The sequence below is a fragment of the Erpetoichthys calabaricus genome, chromosome 7 (genome assembly GCF_900747795.2).
Source record: "Erpetoichthys calabaricus chromosome 7, fErpCal1.3, whole genome shotgun sequence".
Lineage (NCBI taxonomy): Eukaryota > Metazoa > Chordata > Cladistia > Polypteriformes > Polypteridae > Erpetoichthys > Erpetoichthys calabaricus.
In genome coordinates this window covers 120214256-120233058 of record NC_041400.2, presented here as the reverse complement: position 1 = coordinate 120233058, position 18803 = coordinate 120214256, and the positions used below count along the sequence as shown (strand labels likewise).

At 34.8% G+C, this 18803-nt stretch overlaps 1 protein-coding gene across 1 annotated transcript in view; it reads left to right on the top strand.

The window, feature by feature from the left end:
- The window catches only part of st8sia4 (ST8 alpha-N-acetyl-neuraminide alpha-2,8-sialyltransferase 4), a 175622-nt gene that overhangs the window by 94073 nt on the left and 62746 nt on the right, over positions 1 to 18803 (top strand). Inside the window, exon 3 of the mRNA XM_028805290.2 lies at positions 592 to 849. Coding sequence (XP_028661123.1) covers positions 592 to 849 — 258 coding nt within the window. The remainder of the gene's footprint in view (positions 1 to 591; positions 850 to 18803) is intronic.

Below are 18803 nucleotides of genomic sequence, written 5' to 3'. Positions count from 1 at the left end.
CCTACTTCACTTTGCAAGCAACTAAGTAATGCCCCACAGTATAGGCTAGTTACTATGGGCAGACAAGTGTAGAATATTTTTTTCTCATAAGTTTAAAAACACTGAAAAAACATACAATCATGTTTTCAGGAGAAAACATTAAATCTAAGTTAGCAGGATTGCTCTTTATTTAAAATTGTTCTCCTAACAAATGCATATGTAACTTCATAGTAAACAAAACATTGAAAATGATAAAATGGTGACCTGTTTAGCTGATCTGAAAAATAGCAGTTGTTTACCTATTTTTAATGCACTGCCATTTATAACATTTTTGAGATGTTTTTGTGAAGTCCTGTTGGGTGCTTTCCAGTACATTTTTTTAATCGTCCAGCATAAGAAAATATAGAAGTTATATGTTTTTTTGAGTAATTTTTTGATCCAGCATTTGAAAGTGAATTTATTTTTTTCTTTAAATATTTTTCATATGCTTCACCTGAAAAGAAACAAAACATTTACAATTTAGAGAATATTTCCTTTGTTTTGTTACCTTTTCTGTTATGTGATTCTGAAGCCCTGTTTCTTAACCAGATTATTTGTTTTCTTTCATCACAGGAAAGATATCCTTCGATTCCTAGATGCAGAAAAGGATGTGTCAGTAGTCAAAAGCAGCTTTAAGCCTGGAGATGTCATCCACTATGTGCTAGACAGACGTCGGACACTCAACATTTCACATAATTTGCACAGCCTACTGCCAGAAGTATCACCAATGAAAAACAGGAGATTTAAAACTTGTGCTGTAGTTGGCAACTCAGGAATTCTTCTTGGCAGTGGATGTGGAAGAGAAATTGACAACCATGATTTTGTAATAAGGTAGGTATCAGTAAGTCTCTATATGCTTATATATTCGTCTTCTAAAGCTTTGAAAACAATGAAATATAAAAAAAAAAATTAAAGGAACATTTTTAATCAGAGTATAGCATCAAGTCAATGCAACTACTGGGATATTGATCTGGTCAGTTAAGTACCAGAGGAGGTTGTTAATCAGTTTCAGCTGCTTTGCTGTTAATGAAATTAACAACAGGTAAACTAGGGGGGAAACAATGAGATGATCCCCAAAACAGGAATGGTTTAACAGGTAGAGGCCACTGACATTTTTCCCTCCTCATCTTTTCTGACTGATTTGTCACTAGTTTTGCATTTGGCTATGGTCAGTGTCACTACTGGTAGAATGAGGGACTTTACAGAGGTTGCAAAAGTAGTCCAACTTCTCCAGGATGGCACATCTATATGTGCCATTGCCAGAAGGTTTGCTGTGTCTCCCAGCACAGTCTCAGGGGCATGGAGGAGAATCCAGGAGAGAAGCAGTTACTCTAGGAGAGCTGGAAAGGGTCGTCGAAGGTCCTTAACCCATCATCAGGACCGGTATCTGCTCCTTTGAGCTTTATATGTTTATACAATACAAAAAAATGACATTTTTTTTTCTATTACAGACATGAGTACCTTTTACAGCCATAAGTCTGATTTTGATTAATATTGCATCCCTGACAATCCAGCATGTTAGTGAGAAATGTTTTTATTTGTTAAATGTCAATGATGACCTCAGTATATTTTATACAGCTGTATATTGTATATAAATCATTTTTATAATACCTACATCTAGTAGTTTGGGAACACCCTGATCCAGGCAGTATGGAATCATCCAAATTGTACATTATGATTTATAATTCAGAAATTTTGCCTACATTCATTTTGTTGCAACAATATATTGAACAACAATAACTTTATTTATATAGCACATTTTCATACAAATAATGTAGCTCAAAGTGCTTTACATGATGAAGAAAAGAAAAATAAAAGACAAAGTAAGAATTAAAATAAGACAACACTAATTAACATAGAGGAAGAGTAAGGTCTGATGGCCAGGGGGGACAGAAAAAACTAAAAAAAACTACAGACAGCTGGAGAGAAAAAAAATAAACTCTATAGGGGTTCCAGACCATGAGACCGCCCAGCCCCCTCTGGGCATTCTACCTAACATAAATGAAACAGTCCTCTTTGTATTTAGGGTTCCCACTGGAAGGACTTGATGATGACGGTCATGCAGACTTCTGGCTTTTAATCCGTCAATGTAGGAACATCATGATGCTTTGAATAGGTGGTGGTGGCGCAGGTTGCCACCACAAAAAACTGGGAAAAGAAACAGAAGAGAGAGTAGGGGTTAGTACGGATTTTAGAGCCACCATGAATAGTTATTATAATGAATTGAATATACAGAGTATCAGGATTAAATTAAAGTGAAATTATCAGAAGGCCATGTTAAAGTAATGTGTTTTCAGCAGTGTTTTAAAGTGCTCTACTGTATTAGCCTGGCGAATTCCTATTGGCAGGCTATTCCAGATTTTAGGTGCATAACCGCAGAAGTTTTGCTCTTGGAATTCTAAGCAGACACTCATTTGAGGATCTAAGGTTACAATTTGGAATATAGGGTGTCAGACATTCTGATATATAAGATGGAGCAAGATTATTTAAGGCTTTATAAGCCATAAGCAGTATTTTAAAGTCAATCTGAATGACACAGGTAACCAGTGTAGTGACATCAAAACTGGAGAAATGTGCTCGGATTTTCTTTTCCTAGTTAGGATTCTAGCAGCTGCATTCTGCACTAGTTGCAAACGAGGTAGTCCTGAGAGGAGTGAACAAGCGTTCTGGGTTTCTGGTTGTAATACGTTTGTATGCTTTTCACTTTGTGTGAGTGGATTAAGTAGCTTTATAAATGTTATCATGTATTATTATGTGTTGAGTTTTTATTATACTGTACATACATGCAGCTCTGAAAATCAAGTTCTTCAAATTAAATTACTAGATAAAGATCATACATTATAGTATATTAAGTCATCTTCAGTTCATGCTTTTGAGAGCTAAACAATCAATAGTATTCTTTTGCTTAAAATTTGTTTAGATTTCCAGAACCCGGGAATTGTATAGTCTACTCATACAGATTCATGTGAATTTACAAATAATGTATAGGATTTGTAAATTTACATGAAGCTGTTCCTTTGGTATTGTGTTATCCCTAACCATTTAACTGTGCTGACTGGTATAATTTGTAGAAGAATTAGTTCTGAATGTTTGCCTTTCAAAGGAGTTACCACAAATACTTACATTAAATTAGATTAGATTAGATATAGTGGAAATTTAGATGCATACAGGAGCGGAAATATAAAAAAACTAAGATACAGACTCACAGGACAAATTATACAATCAGTCAATAAATAAATAAATATTGTGCAGAATTTGCAAAATGAATTTAAACCATTTTGTCTGGAATGTCAGAAGGAAGCACTGAATTGTCTGTTAGAAGTCGGCACAAATGATCCCCAGAGGCTTTCTTAGAACATCATGGTGGAAAGATCCTGTGGCTAAAAGTGTACAAAGACAGCACCTCTTCAAGTGGATGGAGGGTACATTTAATAGTGGCATCCAGTTTTCCACCATTTGTACAACTACTTCCAGTGTCTTGAGGGTTATCCCTGTGATGGAGCAAGCTTTCCTGATAAGTTTGTTCAGGCATTATGTGTGTCTTGAACTCAAGTTTCTTCCCCAGGAGACCACAGCGTAGAACAATATACTGGGTACTATGGACTGGTAGAACATTTCCAGCAGCTTGTTGCATACTTCAAAATACCTGAGTCTCCTCAGGAAGTACACTCTGCTCTGCCCTTCATGTACAACACCACTGTGTTGTCAGACCAGTCTAATTTGTTGTTTATGTGGACCCTGTGGTACTAGTAGCTCTACACACTTTCCCTATGCTCCCAGTGATTGGTGACTTGCCTTAGATGCTCTTTGGAGAGCTGGAAGTCCAACACAATCTCTTTTGTCTTGCTGATGTTGAGTAGCAAGTGGTCCTCCCTGCACCATATTATGAAATCCTCAACAAGCCTCCTGTACCCTGACTTGTCTCCATTATTAATGTAGCCTATAATGGAGGAGTTGTCTGAGATTTGCTATTTTTGTTTTCTTGCAATTAAATCAATAAAGTATATTGTATTTGGAGTTTTTTAACATTACAACTCAGAGACATAAATGAAGTAAAAAAGTGTTAAGAGGAAATAAATGTGTTAAAGGATTACACCTGTTTTAAGTAGCAAGTAGAAATTACAATGAATTGTAATTGTGAAAAATCGTACAGATTTTCAATATACTATCATTGCCGTCATTTTTTCAAAGTATCACGAGTATTTGAAATTACTTTACTGTGTCCACTTGGTGGTGGTGGTCAGATAGGGAAGCTGTTTTTGTATCCTGTTCTTTCTTTACAAAAAACTCACCATGATTCTTACTAGGTGGAGAAAAAAATTGTGTTTCCCAAATGGCAACAGTAAATAGAATCTTCAAGAATTATATCTTAAATGGAAAAAATTAGCTGCTTTGAATTTTGAGAGTAACTAAGTGGTCAGTATTGATTAGTTGACACTATGACATGTTTGATGACCTGAATGTATAGCTTTGAGATCATAAGACTTGGTATAGCCATGTCAGTGTAATAACAGTTGTTCAGTGTTTCAGAAGTGCACAACTGTTTCCTATTAGCTAATTGCTAAATGGTGTAAAATTGCGGAAAATGCATTTTTTTTCAATTAAAAACAATGAACTTTAACACAATGTTTCTTTAAGGTAACTGACCTTCACGAGTTAAGAATTTTCTGATAGTCAGGTGTCATTATTGACTTAATTATATTATGTTAAACTAGAGGGCTCTGCCCCCTGCTTGCTTCGCGCTTCAACCCCCAAGGCAGGCTCTGCTTGGCCGCTATTTATTTTTTGCTTTTATCATTCCTTATCTTTAGCCCTGTTTAAGAAAATTACATTCAACATGTGCTTTTCTTCAGGTTCTGTTTATTATTCTAAGACCAGCAGAGGTCTGTTTTAATGTTAATTTACAATTTAAATTGGCCACAGAATACTTCACTTGAATACCAGCATGAAATCTGCCGAATAATGTCTCTGTAAATACTTCCTCCACTAGTTTTATACCATTGTATTTTTACATAAGTAAAAAAAATGTTATAATCTATCACCATGTCACATTTACTGGGTTATAAGAGCTTGACAGCCTTTGAAGGCCTGGGATCTCACTTATAAAACTGTTAAGATTTGAGCGTGAAAAAAAATGCATACACCAAAAAATAGGAAAATGCATACAGTAAAAAAAAAACCAAAAAAACAAACCAAACAGTAGATTTTTATAAGCTCATGTAATCATATTTCTATGCAAATATGCATACATGAACACTCCTCAAACCTCACCTGGCTCCACCCTGAAACAACCATAAATGGACTATGATAATGAACATCATATGTACAGTATGCAATGACAGACCTTCATTTGCTGGTAGAGCAGCCTCCATCTGATACATCCAGCCAGTGTCATCTGCATTCAACAGTATCTGGCTGCAGTCCACAAGCTGCAGCATGGAGTGCTTGACAGAACAACTTCATGTGTGCCATTTTAGACTTCCAAGATTAAACCGACTACTAAGCCGACATTATCATAGACAGAAAAAACCCGACTGGTCCCTAAAAGCTTGTTTCTTCGGATATGACCATTTGTGTAGTCTTCAAGCATTTCCAAAGAAACCATCTGAATCAAACCATTAGGCTATAAATGAGCTATAGGGCATGATATATACAGCTTTTTGTATGCTGGGAGTAAAACATGCCAGTATTTTTACTGCGTTTTGATTTCTATTCCTTAGAAGTGACTACAGGTACCCTATGTAAACTGACGAAAAAATAAAAAAGTTCTGCAGTGCAAATATGCAACATTGGTCCTCTTAAAAGAGAACTAGTATTAAGTCTATACAGTATACTGTATCATATTCATCACTTTTGAGATTTAATATGTTTGTCACATCAGCACACATCATAACAGCAACATGGTGATAAAAATTATTATACATGTGAGTCAACATTTAGCTGGCTTGGCTGCATTTCCCTACTTCATTAAGGGTGACATTCTTTTCCAGTTATCATTCTGATGCATCAAGACCCCGCCACTTGCATTCAATTATTATTAAGAGTATCTGACTGCACTCAGCAAGCTACAACTAGGTGTACTTGACTGAGCGTGCATGTTCATGTATGGCATCGCATTGGCTTTCCTCTGCATTTTAGGGTCAAGGAAATGTGTAAAGTGCTAGCATCTGGGTGTGTAGCCGCTATTACCTGGCGCATGTAATGATATGTTTGCTGTTACAATGAATAGTATAGGCCACAACATAAATGGAAGGTTCATCCAGTTATTTTACTAACAAGCCAGCCACCATGTTCATTACCACCATATCTGCCAAAGCTGTGTACTTTGCCTCAAAATAAATGAATCACAGGTAGACCCAAGCCACGACATTTGTCAGTTTCATCTTGGCTTCTTAATGAAGTGTAACAGTCTATGGTTGAAAAAGCTACTTCATTCTCACCATATGCCCTTATTACAGTATGAGTGCTGTAAATGAGTGCAAATTGCCTCTTTATGTTGTCAAAAACATGTTATGTTCTATGTATGTACAACCACACCATGCGCATACTGGATGCTGTGCCTCGCCACTAGGTTATGATGGACCTGAAGCTTGGATGAAATATTCCTGACCTGTCAGCCGGTTCCCTGATAAATGACAATAAGTAGTCTGTATAACCTGCGGAAAAAACAAAAACATTCTTCAATGCAATTATGCAGCAATGGACCTCCCTTAGAAGAGAAATAAAATTAAAATTAAAAAAATAAAATCATAATAATCACTTTTAAGGTATAATGTGCTTGTTATGTCAATGCACGTTCTAACAACAGCTTAGCTCTGATTTATTATCATTCCCAGTTTCTCCAAAATGTTGTGCATAGATAGGTCAGAATTGCTGTAAATATATACACGTTCATTCGTCAAGTTTTCTTTTATAAATCTCGATGTTTACATGGAAAGATGTGTACACACATTTTGAACCTGATTTTATGCATGAGCAAGGTTTATAATTTGAGTCCTGGAGAGAGGAGGTAATGCTATTCTATTTTCGAGAGAGTGAGGTAAGAATTTGTACCTCTAGCAGACAACACAAAGAAAGACCAGGGAAAAGGTTAAGAGATAGTGTATTGTAGTAGGCCTGGGAGCACCTTGGATTTCCTAAGAAGAAAATGCAGATTAATGCTGGGGAAACTGAGCTTTGGCCTTCCAAGATTAGTCGGTTACCTCCATGACCTTGAACTGAGCAAAGTACTACATAAAATAACCTGAGATGAGAAAGAAAATACAACCACAAAACAGAAACTTTAATGGAAAAGTAAAACAATAATACAGTAATTATAATAAAAACAAAACAGGAAAGTAAAACCATACAAATGTTTTAGGAGTTCGATGTGCACAGTCAAATACCTAGCAGCATTAGACTATAATGAACTTCTGTGCAACTACCATCACATGGTATATGTAGGTCTCAATCATATTTTTGTTTTTAAACATCTGCTTTGTAATTGAAGCTTTGTTGAATAATTATTCATAACATATTGCAGGGATATTATATGTGTCTTCATAGATTATATAATTTATAACTTCCTGCAAACTTATCAATTAATAGCAAAGTGATAATAGCTGACAGCTGTTTATATGTTTTGATTTTAAACATATTGTTTAAACATTTAAACAGTAAATCATGTGGCTAAAAGGATGAACAACCTTGCGTGAGAGGCTGGGTAGCATAGCACATGGCTTCTTACTAGAAAGCCAAATGTTGCTAATAAGACAACTTCTGCAAAAGAAACTGATGCTTCTGATAAAGCAGCCTATTGTAAAAACAGCTGCAACTTCTGCCAAATTAGTCTGGCTGCTCCTTTTTCACATGGGGTCAAACTAAATTCAGTAAATGTACCAAATATTTTTATGCATATTACATCAGTATAATTTAGTTTTTTTTGGTATTGGTTTTTAAGATTTTCAATGTCATCATGATATTAATTCTGCTTTTCCAGGTGTTCTGATTGTTTAGTCGATTATCTACTAATGAGTATGTTGAGTGTGTTAATGGATCTGATGCTAAAGTAGCTGCAGCCTTTGAGGATTCAGTCTTGTTCGCCTGGGTCTCTGCTCTGCTCATTGTGAATTGTCATTATTAGGATACAATTAAGTGAGAAAATTACACAGAAAAAATGCAAATTAATAGGGAATCAACAAAAGAGAGTTAAGCATTTAAAGCTAAAGCAAAGAAACAAATATTTCTAAATGTCTTATAAATGTAAAAAATCTTTTGCTGTGCTTTTTTGAATGCAGAATAAGAGAAAAGAAAAAAAACAGTTAATTCGATGAGAGGTAAAATTATTCACTAATTGTGAACCTGGTTGAAACAAAAACCTGCAGTCACATGGTGTCCCTAGGACTGATTTTGAGAATTACTGATATGCTTAAGTAACATAGTTCATAGCCCTCGTGTATTCAAATTTCTTTTCCATTTCCACTATATAATTTTAAAAAATATAATAAACATATTTATTGTTTAAAAAGCAAAGGTAACATTTTTAATATTATCATTCATTAGATGAATATTTTTTGTTTTGGCTAAAGATTTAGGACCTTGATTCTGGAAGTGTTTTGTGATTCTGGTCACCTTTTTGTTATAATGAAAATAACACAGTAGTTCACTGATGGACAACTTTCTTTGCATTTTTGATGGGGCCTTCTAATATCTGTTTTTTTCCTTTGTTATGGGATGTAACTTCAAAAGTTGTCAATTTTCCTGTGACAGGCTGTTAAAATTATGTTTCTAGAACTTGTCAGCAACAATGTTACCTTTAGATCTGTAGTTCTTTCTTTAAGCTAAAGCTGATAATTTAAATGAATGAGCATTAGTTTTTGATGCAAAAGTACCTACTTATTTCTCTCATTAAATAGCATTTTCAAATCAGCAACAATTTATTTGCAAAAGTCACAACAAGTATGTGAATAGTAAATTTTAAGATACAGTCTTAAAGACAGATAGACTTTATACCTTATTTACCAGTATTGGAATTTGTCACAAATGAGGCTAATTGGCTCAGTTTGAAATTTTTGGGATTACTATAGATGTTTTTAGCTAATCAGTAACTATGGTGATCGGCATATATTCATTACAATCATTTAATTAGAACATGAAAATAAGATGCCCTGGTTCTGTAGTTTAGTAATTCCTGTATCTCTGCAAACATGGTTATCTTCTGGTATACCAATTGCTCTTCTAAATCTTGAGGAAATTTGAATTACCTTACAGCAGCTTTCAATAACTTCACTTTTTACGAAAGCAAAATAAGAGAAGCTATTTTTATTATCATTATTATGACATGAAGCTTACAATAAAAATGAAAACATCTGGTGGGTGATCTGTGTCAAAACACAATAACATCTTCTAGATTGTCAGTTGGATGTTTCTCTCATCTATAAATGTTTATACATACATTTTAAGAAATTCGGCTGGTTGGGATAATAGTTCGTTTAAAATCTTCAGTCATTTTACTGTCACAAATTCCTTTTGAATCCTGAATTTGTTAAATGAATAGGAATTTATTATTTTTAGCTTTAAAGATTTTCTTCAAAATAATTGCTGCTATCATGGCGAAAACTGCTTTGAAGTACATTTTTGAACATTTAAATAAATGAAAAGCATCTACATCAGGGCTATCTATATTAATGTTAATTAATTTCATTCAGTTTGTGGAAACCACATAGTTAAAGAGCCTGTAAGGGCAAGTGTTTTATGTAATACAGCAATAAAAACCATGACTAATTAAACACTCTTTTTTTACTCACAACACCATTACTTTAAAGTGATGTTGATTTTATATATGGAAGTTAAACCACATGGCTGAAGAATGTTAATTATTTATCTTTTTTTTTATAGGTCAGTTTATCAGATGGATATTACTACTTTTTCAGTTCTTCAGTGACTTTCCAGTTTTGGGCATTGATACAGTGTGATTATAGGTCTGTTTTTAAATTAGGGGTTGAAAGCATTTAGAACCATTGTCCTTACTCAGACAATTAACATGTTTTGCTAGTTTCTTTCTAGGTTTTAATTTGAACACGTGTCACTTTAATTCATTTCTTGATTAAAACGTTTTATTTGCAGTATTTTTATATTAAAAAAATAAAAATTGAAGCAGTATAATTTTTTCATTAATTTATTGTATCTATCTATGGTGGATATGATATTATACTTACTATGATCAATGGAGAATATCACATGGAAATCATCCCACCCAAAGTTAAAATATGCAGATTCTCATAACATTGATTTTTCATGTATGTGACTTATGGCTTAAAAATAAAATGTTTGGTTTCTAATTCTCCTGCAGGAAGTTTAAACTTGCAAAATTATACATATATATATATATATATATATATATATATATATATATATACAGTATAGTGTGTGTATATAGATATATATATATATATATACAGTATATACTGTATAATATATGTTTATATGCATATATATGTTATCTACTCTCTCTATATATAAAATCTTAAGCCTAAAAGTGCAACGATTTTGTGCAGTGATTTTATGTGACATTTATATGTCACGTTTTTTGTCATGTTTTAAATCGGGCTTATTTTAAAACCTGCATATATATGTTTGGTATCATTCTTTTCAGAATTTGCCAAACTTTAATGTGATGTTGTTAGATTTTCAGATTCTTATTCTGTTTTTAAATTATAAACTAAAATATGGACTTCAATGTAACAGGAATACTCCAATCGGTAAGAGAGTAAATGATTTTTACTCCGTTATATAATAATTCGTTTTTCTTTTACATATATAATTTTGTGATTTTGACTCCAATAAATAATATTTTTTCTTTTGTACATTTACAGATTTTACTAAATACTGTATATATATATATATATATATATATATATATATATATATATATATATATATATATATATATATATATATATAATAGTATAATGGGGTATTGGGGAGATTGGGAAGTTAGTGTTGTTGCAGCTTCAGAGTCCTGGGTTTGAATTCTGGGCGTCACAATGCCTGTGGGACTTTTTCACATACTTCCTGTGCCTATGTGTATTGCCCTCTGTGTATTCTGGTTTTCCTCCCACACTCCAGATATGCAGGCTATATTAATGAATAACTCAAAATTGATCCAGTGTGAACAGATATAAAATGCACATATGAGCATGCTCTGTGAAATGTATGTGCCATTGTCAATTGGGTCCAATCTTAAGACCAGTATTGCCAAGACAAGTACTGGATACCAATGGTCCTGAGCTGAGTAAACAGGTTAGAAAATGAATGGATGGATGTTAGTATTATTTTGAATTTGGATTGCCTCTAATTAGTGCCCCTAACCTTTACCTTCACATATTTCTACCTGCCAAAAATCCTCTTCATGTGCTTTCTGGTTGCATGCCAGTCCACCAGTTACTGAGTTGTGTTAATTATCAGGTAGTTACATGATCATAAAAATATGCCAGTTTATGCAAAAATAAAGTGAATTATCATTGTGCCAAGTTGACCAATTCTGTGCATGTTTGTTTTTTTTTCTTCTCTCTGTCTTTTTTAAGTTATTAAGGAATTTTCTGAAATTGCCTCAGGTCAATGTTTCTTGTTTTGGCAGACCATCTGCTTGAGTATGGAGTACTGAATATCTGGTTTCTGGCTACTGCTTAATTCCATCTATGGCCTCTACTGCTAATGAAATCATACTTCCAAATCTGCCCTTAAAATGCATATGCAGCTAATTATTAATTGCTGCTATGCCACAGTGTTGGCTTTCTGCTCAGCACGAAGCTGCTCTAGAGTGTGTGGTGAGCAGCTGGCAAATCTCAAAGGTCTGTGCAAACCCAACAATTACTGATGCTATTATCGGTTTTTCTGTCATACTAATAAGACACGTTTAAGGTAAACAGATTGTGTCCTTCCAACTGGGTTGCATTTGGCAGTCACAATAAACCTTGAAACATGAGCTTTTTTATTTGACACACTGTACAGAAGTTTCTCAGTTTGTGATGTTTAGCTGAAATGACTCTATAGTTTCTTTCTCAGGAGTTAGGGGTTTGTAGTTATTGTGACTCTATAATATCACCCTTGTCACACTATCAGTCTTTGTTGTGTGTAAGGGCTGTTGATATTCATCCATACACCATGTTTAGGAGCCATTCGATTATTGAGACACATAATTGTGGCATTACATCGTTCCTCCTTGGTCCTGCTTCAGCATGCCAGAAATGTTAATGACACTTGTTAAGAAAAACACTAATGATATTGATTTTCCTTCTATCAGAACAGCAACTATGGTGTTCTGGATATGATTACAACATGCATCTTTTTAAAAAAATCCATTATGTCCACAAAACAAAACAGACCAATGCAATAACTACTGCAGTGTATTACAAACAGGAAAGCAATGAAATATGCTGCATCAAAATACCCAAGTCAAGACCCAACATGGACAGAACGAAATTTTAAAACCTTATTCGAGTTTTTCTCTTCAATATAAATTACTTATATATACACACTTGCATCTCATGCTGAAACAATCATTTATTCTTATTCAGTTGATGGCTTTTATTCATCTTTCACATTTTCTAAAAGCTTAAATTAATTACCATATATACTCGCAGATTAGTTCTCCCGCGGATTAGTCGGGACTTGATTTTACCATATATTTTCTGGTATTTTATAATGTCGGTCGTATAAGTCAAATGCGGAAAACTCACGCTATTGGTTCAAGAGATTATGATATGCTAACGCCCACCTGAGAGAGTAACCATGGAGCACACTACCTTTTTTATTTCTATGTATTGTGCCTACATGACCACGCAATAACACCCAAACTATTCCGAAGCAACGTTTGCACTGATTTTTCTTTTTTGTATCTCACACCCTCATGCACCTTTATCGTAAGAGCATCCCTTATCTACGATGGAGCATTTGATCAGAAGAAAATATGAAGCTGGTCTTAAATTAAACGTCGTTGAAGTAGCAAAAGAAATTGGTAACTGTGCTTTTGCAACAAACTTTGAAGTGTCTGATAAAGTGATGTGAGATTGGAGCAGGCAAGAAGATGTAAAAAAAAAAAAAAAATTAAGTGTAGCATTTTTGAACTGTCGTTTTAGATGGGGTCTGATTTGATGATCGATGAACCCTTTTTGAAAAGCCAGTTTTAATAGAGAACACAAAAACACAAATTGCAGGTTTATTTTCACTGTTTATTTCACCACATGGTAATGATGAATGAGAACATGTATTCCAAAACATGTCCACCTATTGTTAGTGTGTGTCATAAAATTTTAAAGTATGTGTAAGAATATTCAAACACAGTTGTTCATATTTATTATTTGTTGTGTGAGAATTTTTTTTCTTTAGGAGAAAAAATGCACAACTGATTGACAATACAGAAGTAAAAGTAATTTTTTTTTGTGCTACATAATATTCATGATTTTATTTTTGTTTTGTTTTATTGGTTATTATCAGAATTTCATTGGACAGCAGTCAGATTTGTTTTCTTTTTAATTTTTGGAATAACTAATTTTCTATTTTTCTTTGTTGCTGTTAACATATTGTCAGGACCTCATTAGAGAATATTTTGATTTCATGTGGTGTATAAGTAGTTCTGGAATTCTATTAATTGTCACAGTACTATTAAGGGCTGCCAAATTAGCCAAGAAAGAATGCTTGAATTCATATTAAAAATAAGTATATATTAGAATATACTGAAATGTATACTACCTGTATGTTAGTAATATATTGGATTCTTTATATTATTACTATTATCTTTACCTAGCTTATGAAGTGTGCACTGTTGCTTAAAAGGCACACGTACAAGCTCAAACAAATGTGACACTTGAAAACATACAGCCATGGACTGCAGCACTTCCTCCACCCCAGGAAGTGCTTCAGGAAGAGGAACCGAATGCCTCTGGAAGGCTTCCGGGTGCCCATGCAGCACTTCTGCCACAACAGGAAGTGCTGCAGGAAATTCATCAGTGTGCACCTGGAGCACATCCAGATCCATTCGGTTCCTCTTGCCCCCCTGGATTGCATTGGGACCATGGGAATGGAGTTTGGAAGCTCAACCCTGTTGGGGCTCGTGGCCGCCGCCAGATCTAAGCAAACAGAAATCATTTTAATTCTGGCATCACATCAAAATCCATTGGTTTATTTAAAGAGTCGGTCACTCACACCTCACTCACAATTCCCCCAAAGCACACATGGTATGTTGTTGTTGTTTATTTAATTGTACATTATAGCCTGCATGAGCCTATATGGTACTGTAACCAATAAAACTAGGCAATAGGTTGTTGAATGTTGTTTCTGTTGCACAAAACTGTTCAATAAACTACGCTGCCAAAAATGAAATCTAAGCAAAATAGAAAAGTATTTGTATCATGCCATTACTTAAGTCTTGTTTTCCTTATTGTAAGAATTATTGAGTTATCAAAAAAATTATCTCTTATATATATTTCTCTTCTGGTTCGTCCTGCTTCCACTTCAAAATCGGTCCCGCCCACACGCAGCCGACACAGCATTTCTCGATTCCTATTCGTCCTCTTCCATGTCATGCACTATACCGGCCTGCTGAGCATAATACATCCAACAAGTACTCGAGGTGCTGCCACAACGGTAAAGTAGCTTTACCATCTTTGTGGGAGCCACCTGTGTCTTTACAACAGCTTCTTACACAGCAAACATCAGAGCTAAAAATTATTGTGAACGCATTCGAGAATACAACTCTTCTCTAGCATTTGCTTCCATGGGTGCACAGATAACTCAACCTCCTGGCCACGGACCATACTGTTTTAAAATACATGGGCAAATTTATCACCAAATCTCTCCACTATACGCTAATACTTCTACCTCTCCATGATATGGACAGTTGTATGTTTTTGACACAGCGCAAGCTACTGAAGTACGCTTACAAAATAAAGCAAACTCTGTATGCAGTGAAAATTTACTTCTCCAGCTAGATTCCATGCTCAGAACCATCAATCCCTTCGCTAAATCATACAAACACATGCATGAAATTGCTCAATCCAACCCAACAGCACCTGTACGAATGGTTTTCAAGGAAAACCCTAGGCAGGATTTACGACGATACAATGCCCAGACATGTCACACCGATGTTGCAGTGATTTTTGTCGGAGAAGATGGTGAACAGCCTTCCGAAAGGGACATTCGCATCTATCCCATAGACTACTCCTGTAAACAGATTTCCACGCTCAATATGAATTGCGTTCCTATGGTTTACCCACTTTTATTCCCTTACGGAGACATTGGCTGGCACAAAGATTTATATGTTCCCGATAAAAGAACCGCCAAGCGAATAAGGCTTACTCAATGGCAATTTTACGCATACAGATTAGCAATGAGGAATACATTTAGTATTTTCCACTCCAGCTGCAAACTATTCCAACAGTACGTCGTAGATGCGTATGTTTAAACAGAGGGCGCCCGTCTCAACTATCTCAGATTACATCAACAAGATCTGCGCGTGCAACAGTACAAAGGACTTTCAGACGCACTGCAAGCAAACGCTGAAAATAACAACATACGTGTAGGCAAAATGATCATATTAACATCCACATTTCCAGGAAGTCCAAGATACATGTAACAAAACTATCAGGATGCCATGGCCATAGTATGTAAATTCAGAAAGCCTGATTTATTTATCACTTTCACATGTAATCCTACTTGGCCGGAAATTCTACATGCACATTGATTTCTGAATTCCTTTCTCACCGTTTTCCGTACCTATTCTTACACCACCGTATGCTACGGTGGGTGTCGGCTAGTATTTATGATTATTTAGCTTACTTCAAGAAATCTTGTCAAGTGAAGTTTGCTTACCCCATTGGCAAATTTGTTTGCTAAATAAAAGCAAAATAACTCCCAATTCAAGTTTTTTGTATTTTTTGCATATGCAATTTCTTAAGGCAACTGGAATAATTTAATATGCATAGGCAATCAATTATTAAAACTCTTGTATTAGAAATTAATCACCGAGTCATCACTGCATTATAGAAAAATATTAATATGCTTAAAGGAAATACAATAAATTGCAATAGATATGCAGTTAATCTAATTGAGTTATTAATAGAATATCAGCCTATATATATAGTTTTTCACAGATGTTTCTTTTAGCTTGTAGAGTACAAAACATGTACTGTCACTGTCCATCTCTCTTTTCTACAAATTGAAACATTCTGAATCTGTACAGTTCAAAAACTGAAACAATGGAAAACACTAAATGTTGCATTATAATGATTTTAAGTATTTTCTTCACGTTATATATATACTGTATATAAAATGTTTTTATTTAAAGAAAATTATTTAAAAAAAGGAAAAACATGTCATTGTCGTGTCATGCTGAAAAGCTGTGTGAACAAACAATACAAAGCAAAATTTTAAAGCAAAACACAAGAAGTGTACCATAAATGGTAGATAGGGAAGGGTCAATCTGTGGCCTACAGGATTACACAGCATGCCCACTTTCATTAACACCCACTCATGTAGTGTTATTACCATTGGCGTGGGATGAAAGGGGTCAAGTGATTCACATGTAATGGTAGTGCATATTGCAATTGATATGTATAACTGATCAAAGTTACTGCATTATTATCGATTTAAGTATATTTTACGTAATCTCCCTTAAGTTACTAAGTTTGCTACTGCTGCTTACCTATTGAATGAAGGCTGTAGCATGGATGATTACTGGCTGTTTTCTAGACTGATGCTATTCATTTATTGTGTCAGAAAAGGCTAAATAATGAAATGTAACTAAAATTCTGCTGAAATGTATTGTCTGGTATATTTTTATTTGTATGTTCTCTAACATACAAACTTTAGGTAGCCTAGGACCTAGGACCCCCATGGAGTCCTGTATTTAAATATTCGTGTTATCCTAAGAAATATATTATGGTAAATAATGTTAAAGTGTTATATTTTGTATAGAAATGGCTTGGTTTAGGTTATAGCTGAGGTGCACTGGTTAATTTGGGAGCACAGAATAAGCTAGAAAAAAAGACATGGATACTCAATAAGAAATTAATTGCTTAAAGATCATTGTAAACTCTTTAACTTAAAAGCCAATTTTTTTTTAAATTGCTGAGCTGTGTTTTCCTGTACTGTCTTTGCTTCAGCCTGGAGCCATTTGTGTTAGCCAAGAGTTTAAGTGTGAATTTTACTACAAGGTGGGTGACTATGCTTGTCTGGTGGTGCATATACAGACCCATGAGAGATCTACTGTTAAAAAGGAGAGAGGTGTCAAAGAAAAAGCAATGTGTTTTAACTTTTATGTTAAGCCCTGTAGTTGACTTTTATCCTTTTGAACATAACTTTATGTTTGTAAAATAATGGACATTCTGATGGTACTATGAATGATCAGTATTCAGATAAGAAAATAAATAATTTGTTGCACTGATTTACAGAATATTAAAGCCATCTTTTAAATATTATAAACATTTATCAAAGACTGAAATTATTATATTTACCAATTTAGCAAATGGTTTTCATTAGGCAATACACTAAATAGATTAGATAGATAGATAGATAGATAGATAGATAGATAGATAGATAGATAGATAGATAGATAGATAGATAGATAGATAGATAGATAGATAGATAGATAGATACTTTATTAATCCCAAGGGGAAATTCACACTTATTATTTTTAAAACCAACAAAAACTCATATTATCTAATTACTACTCACAATAATGTCAACACCACTTGGAATAATAAGTGACCAAAACAGTGCAGAAGCAAGGGGAATATAGAAAATATATAACTGAATTCGTTCAAAACATATTGAAGATTTAAGCCTTAAGAGTAGGCTAGTAAGCTCTAATATAAAATTTTACATTTAGTTGTGGACAGTTATATCTGTTGAATAACAGATATGAAACACACAGTTTCTTCTTCATATAATTTACCAACAAAAAAAAAATTCTTTACCTAGAATGTGTCAGTAGTAAAACTGATGTCACTAGACATATACTATAACAGAAATAAAATAATTGCACGGTGGCGCAGTGGGTAGCGCTGCTGCCTCGCAGTTGGGAGATCTGGGGACCTGGGTTCGATTCCCGGGTCCTCCCTGCGTGGAGTTTGCATGTTCTCCCCGTGTCTGCGTGGGTTTCCTCCGGGCGCTCCGGTTTCCTCCCACATTCCAAAGACATGCAGGTTAGGTGGATTGGCGATTCTAAATTGGCCCTAGTGTGTGCTTGGTGTGTGGGTGTGTTTGTGTGTGTCCTGCGGTGGGTTGGCACCCTGCCCAGGATTGTTTCCTGCCTTGTGCCCTGTGTTGGCTGGGATTGGCTCCAGCAGACCCCCGTGACCCTGTATTCGGATTCAGCGGGTTGGAAAATGGATGGATGGATGAATACAACACTATTCCTAAGTTCTAGAACGCGAGACTTGTAATGGGCATGTCATGTAGAGGGAGTGTTGTGTATTCCTGCAGGCTATAGATGAACACTTTTGGGTAGATTTGGTTTTTGGGACTTGATACTTTCCAGATGCCAGTCATGTGCTTTGGGCATAATACTAATTGCTGCCTTTAACATTTACAGGACAAAATGTAGCAGACTGCATTACCTGTCCCCTTACATTATGTGCATTGTCTTATGTTGCATTGGTGTAAGGAAAGCAAGGTTTGGCTGGCATTGCATTTAAAGATAGTGGGTGTTGTGCATTAGGTTACAGCTGCAGATCAAATGTTTGACTGTGCCTGTTATTTTAAATAGGCTAATATTAATGTTAGCCATCAAAAACACTAATATTCTT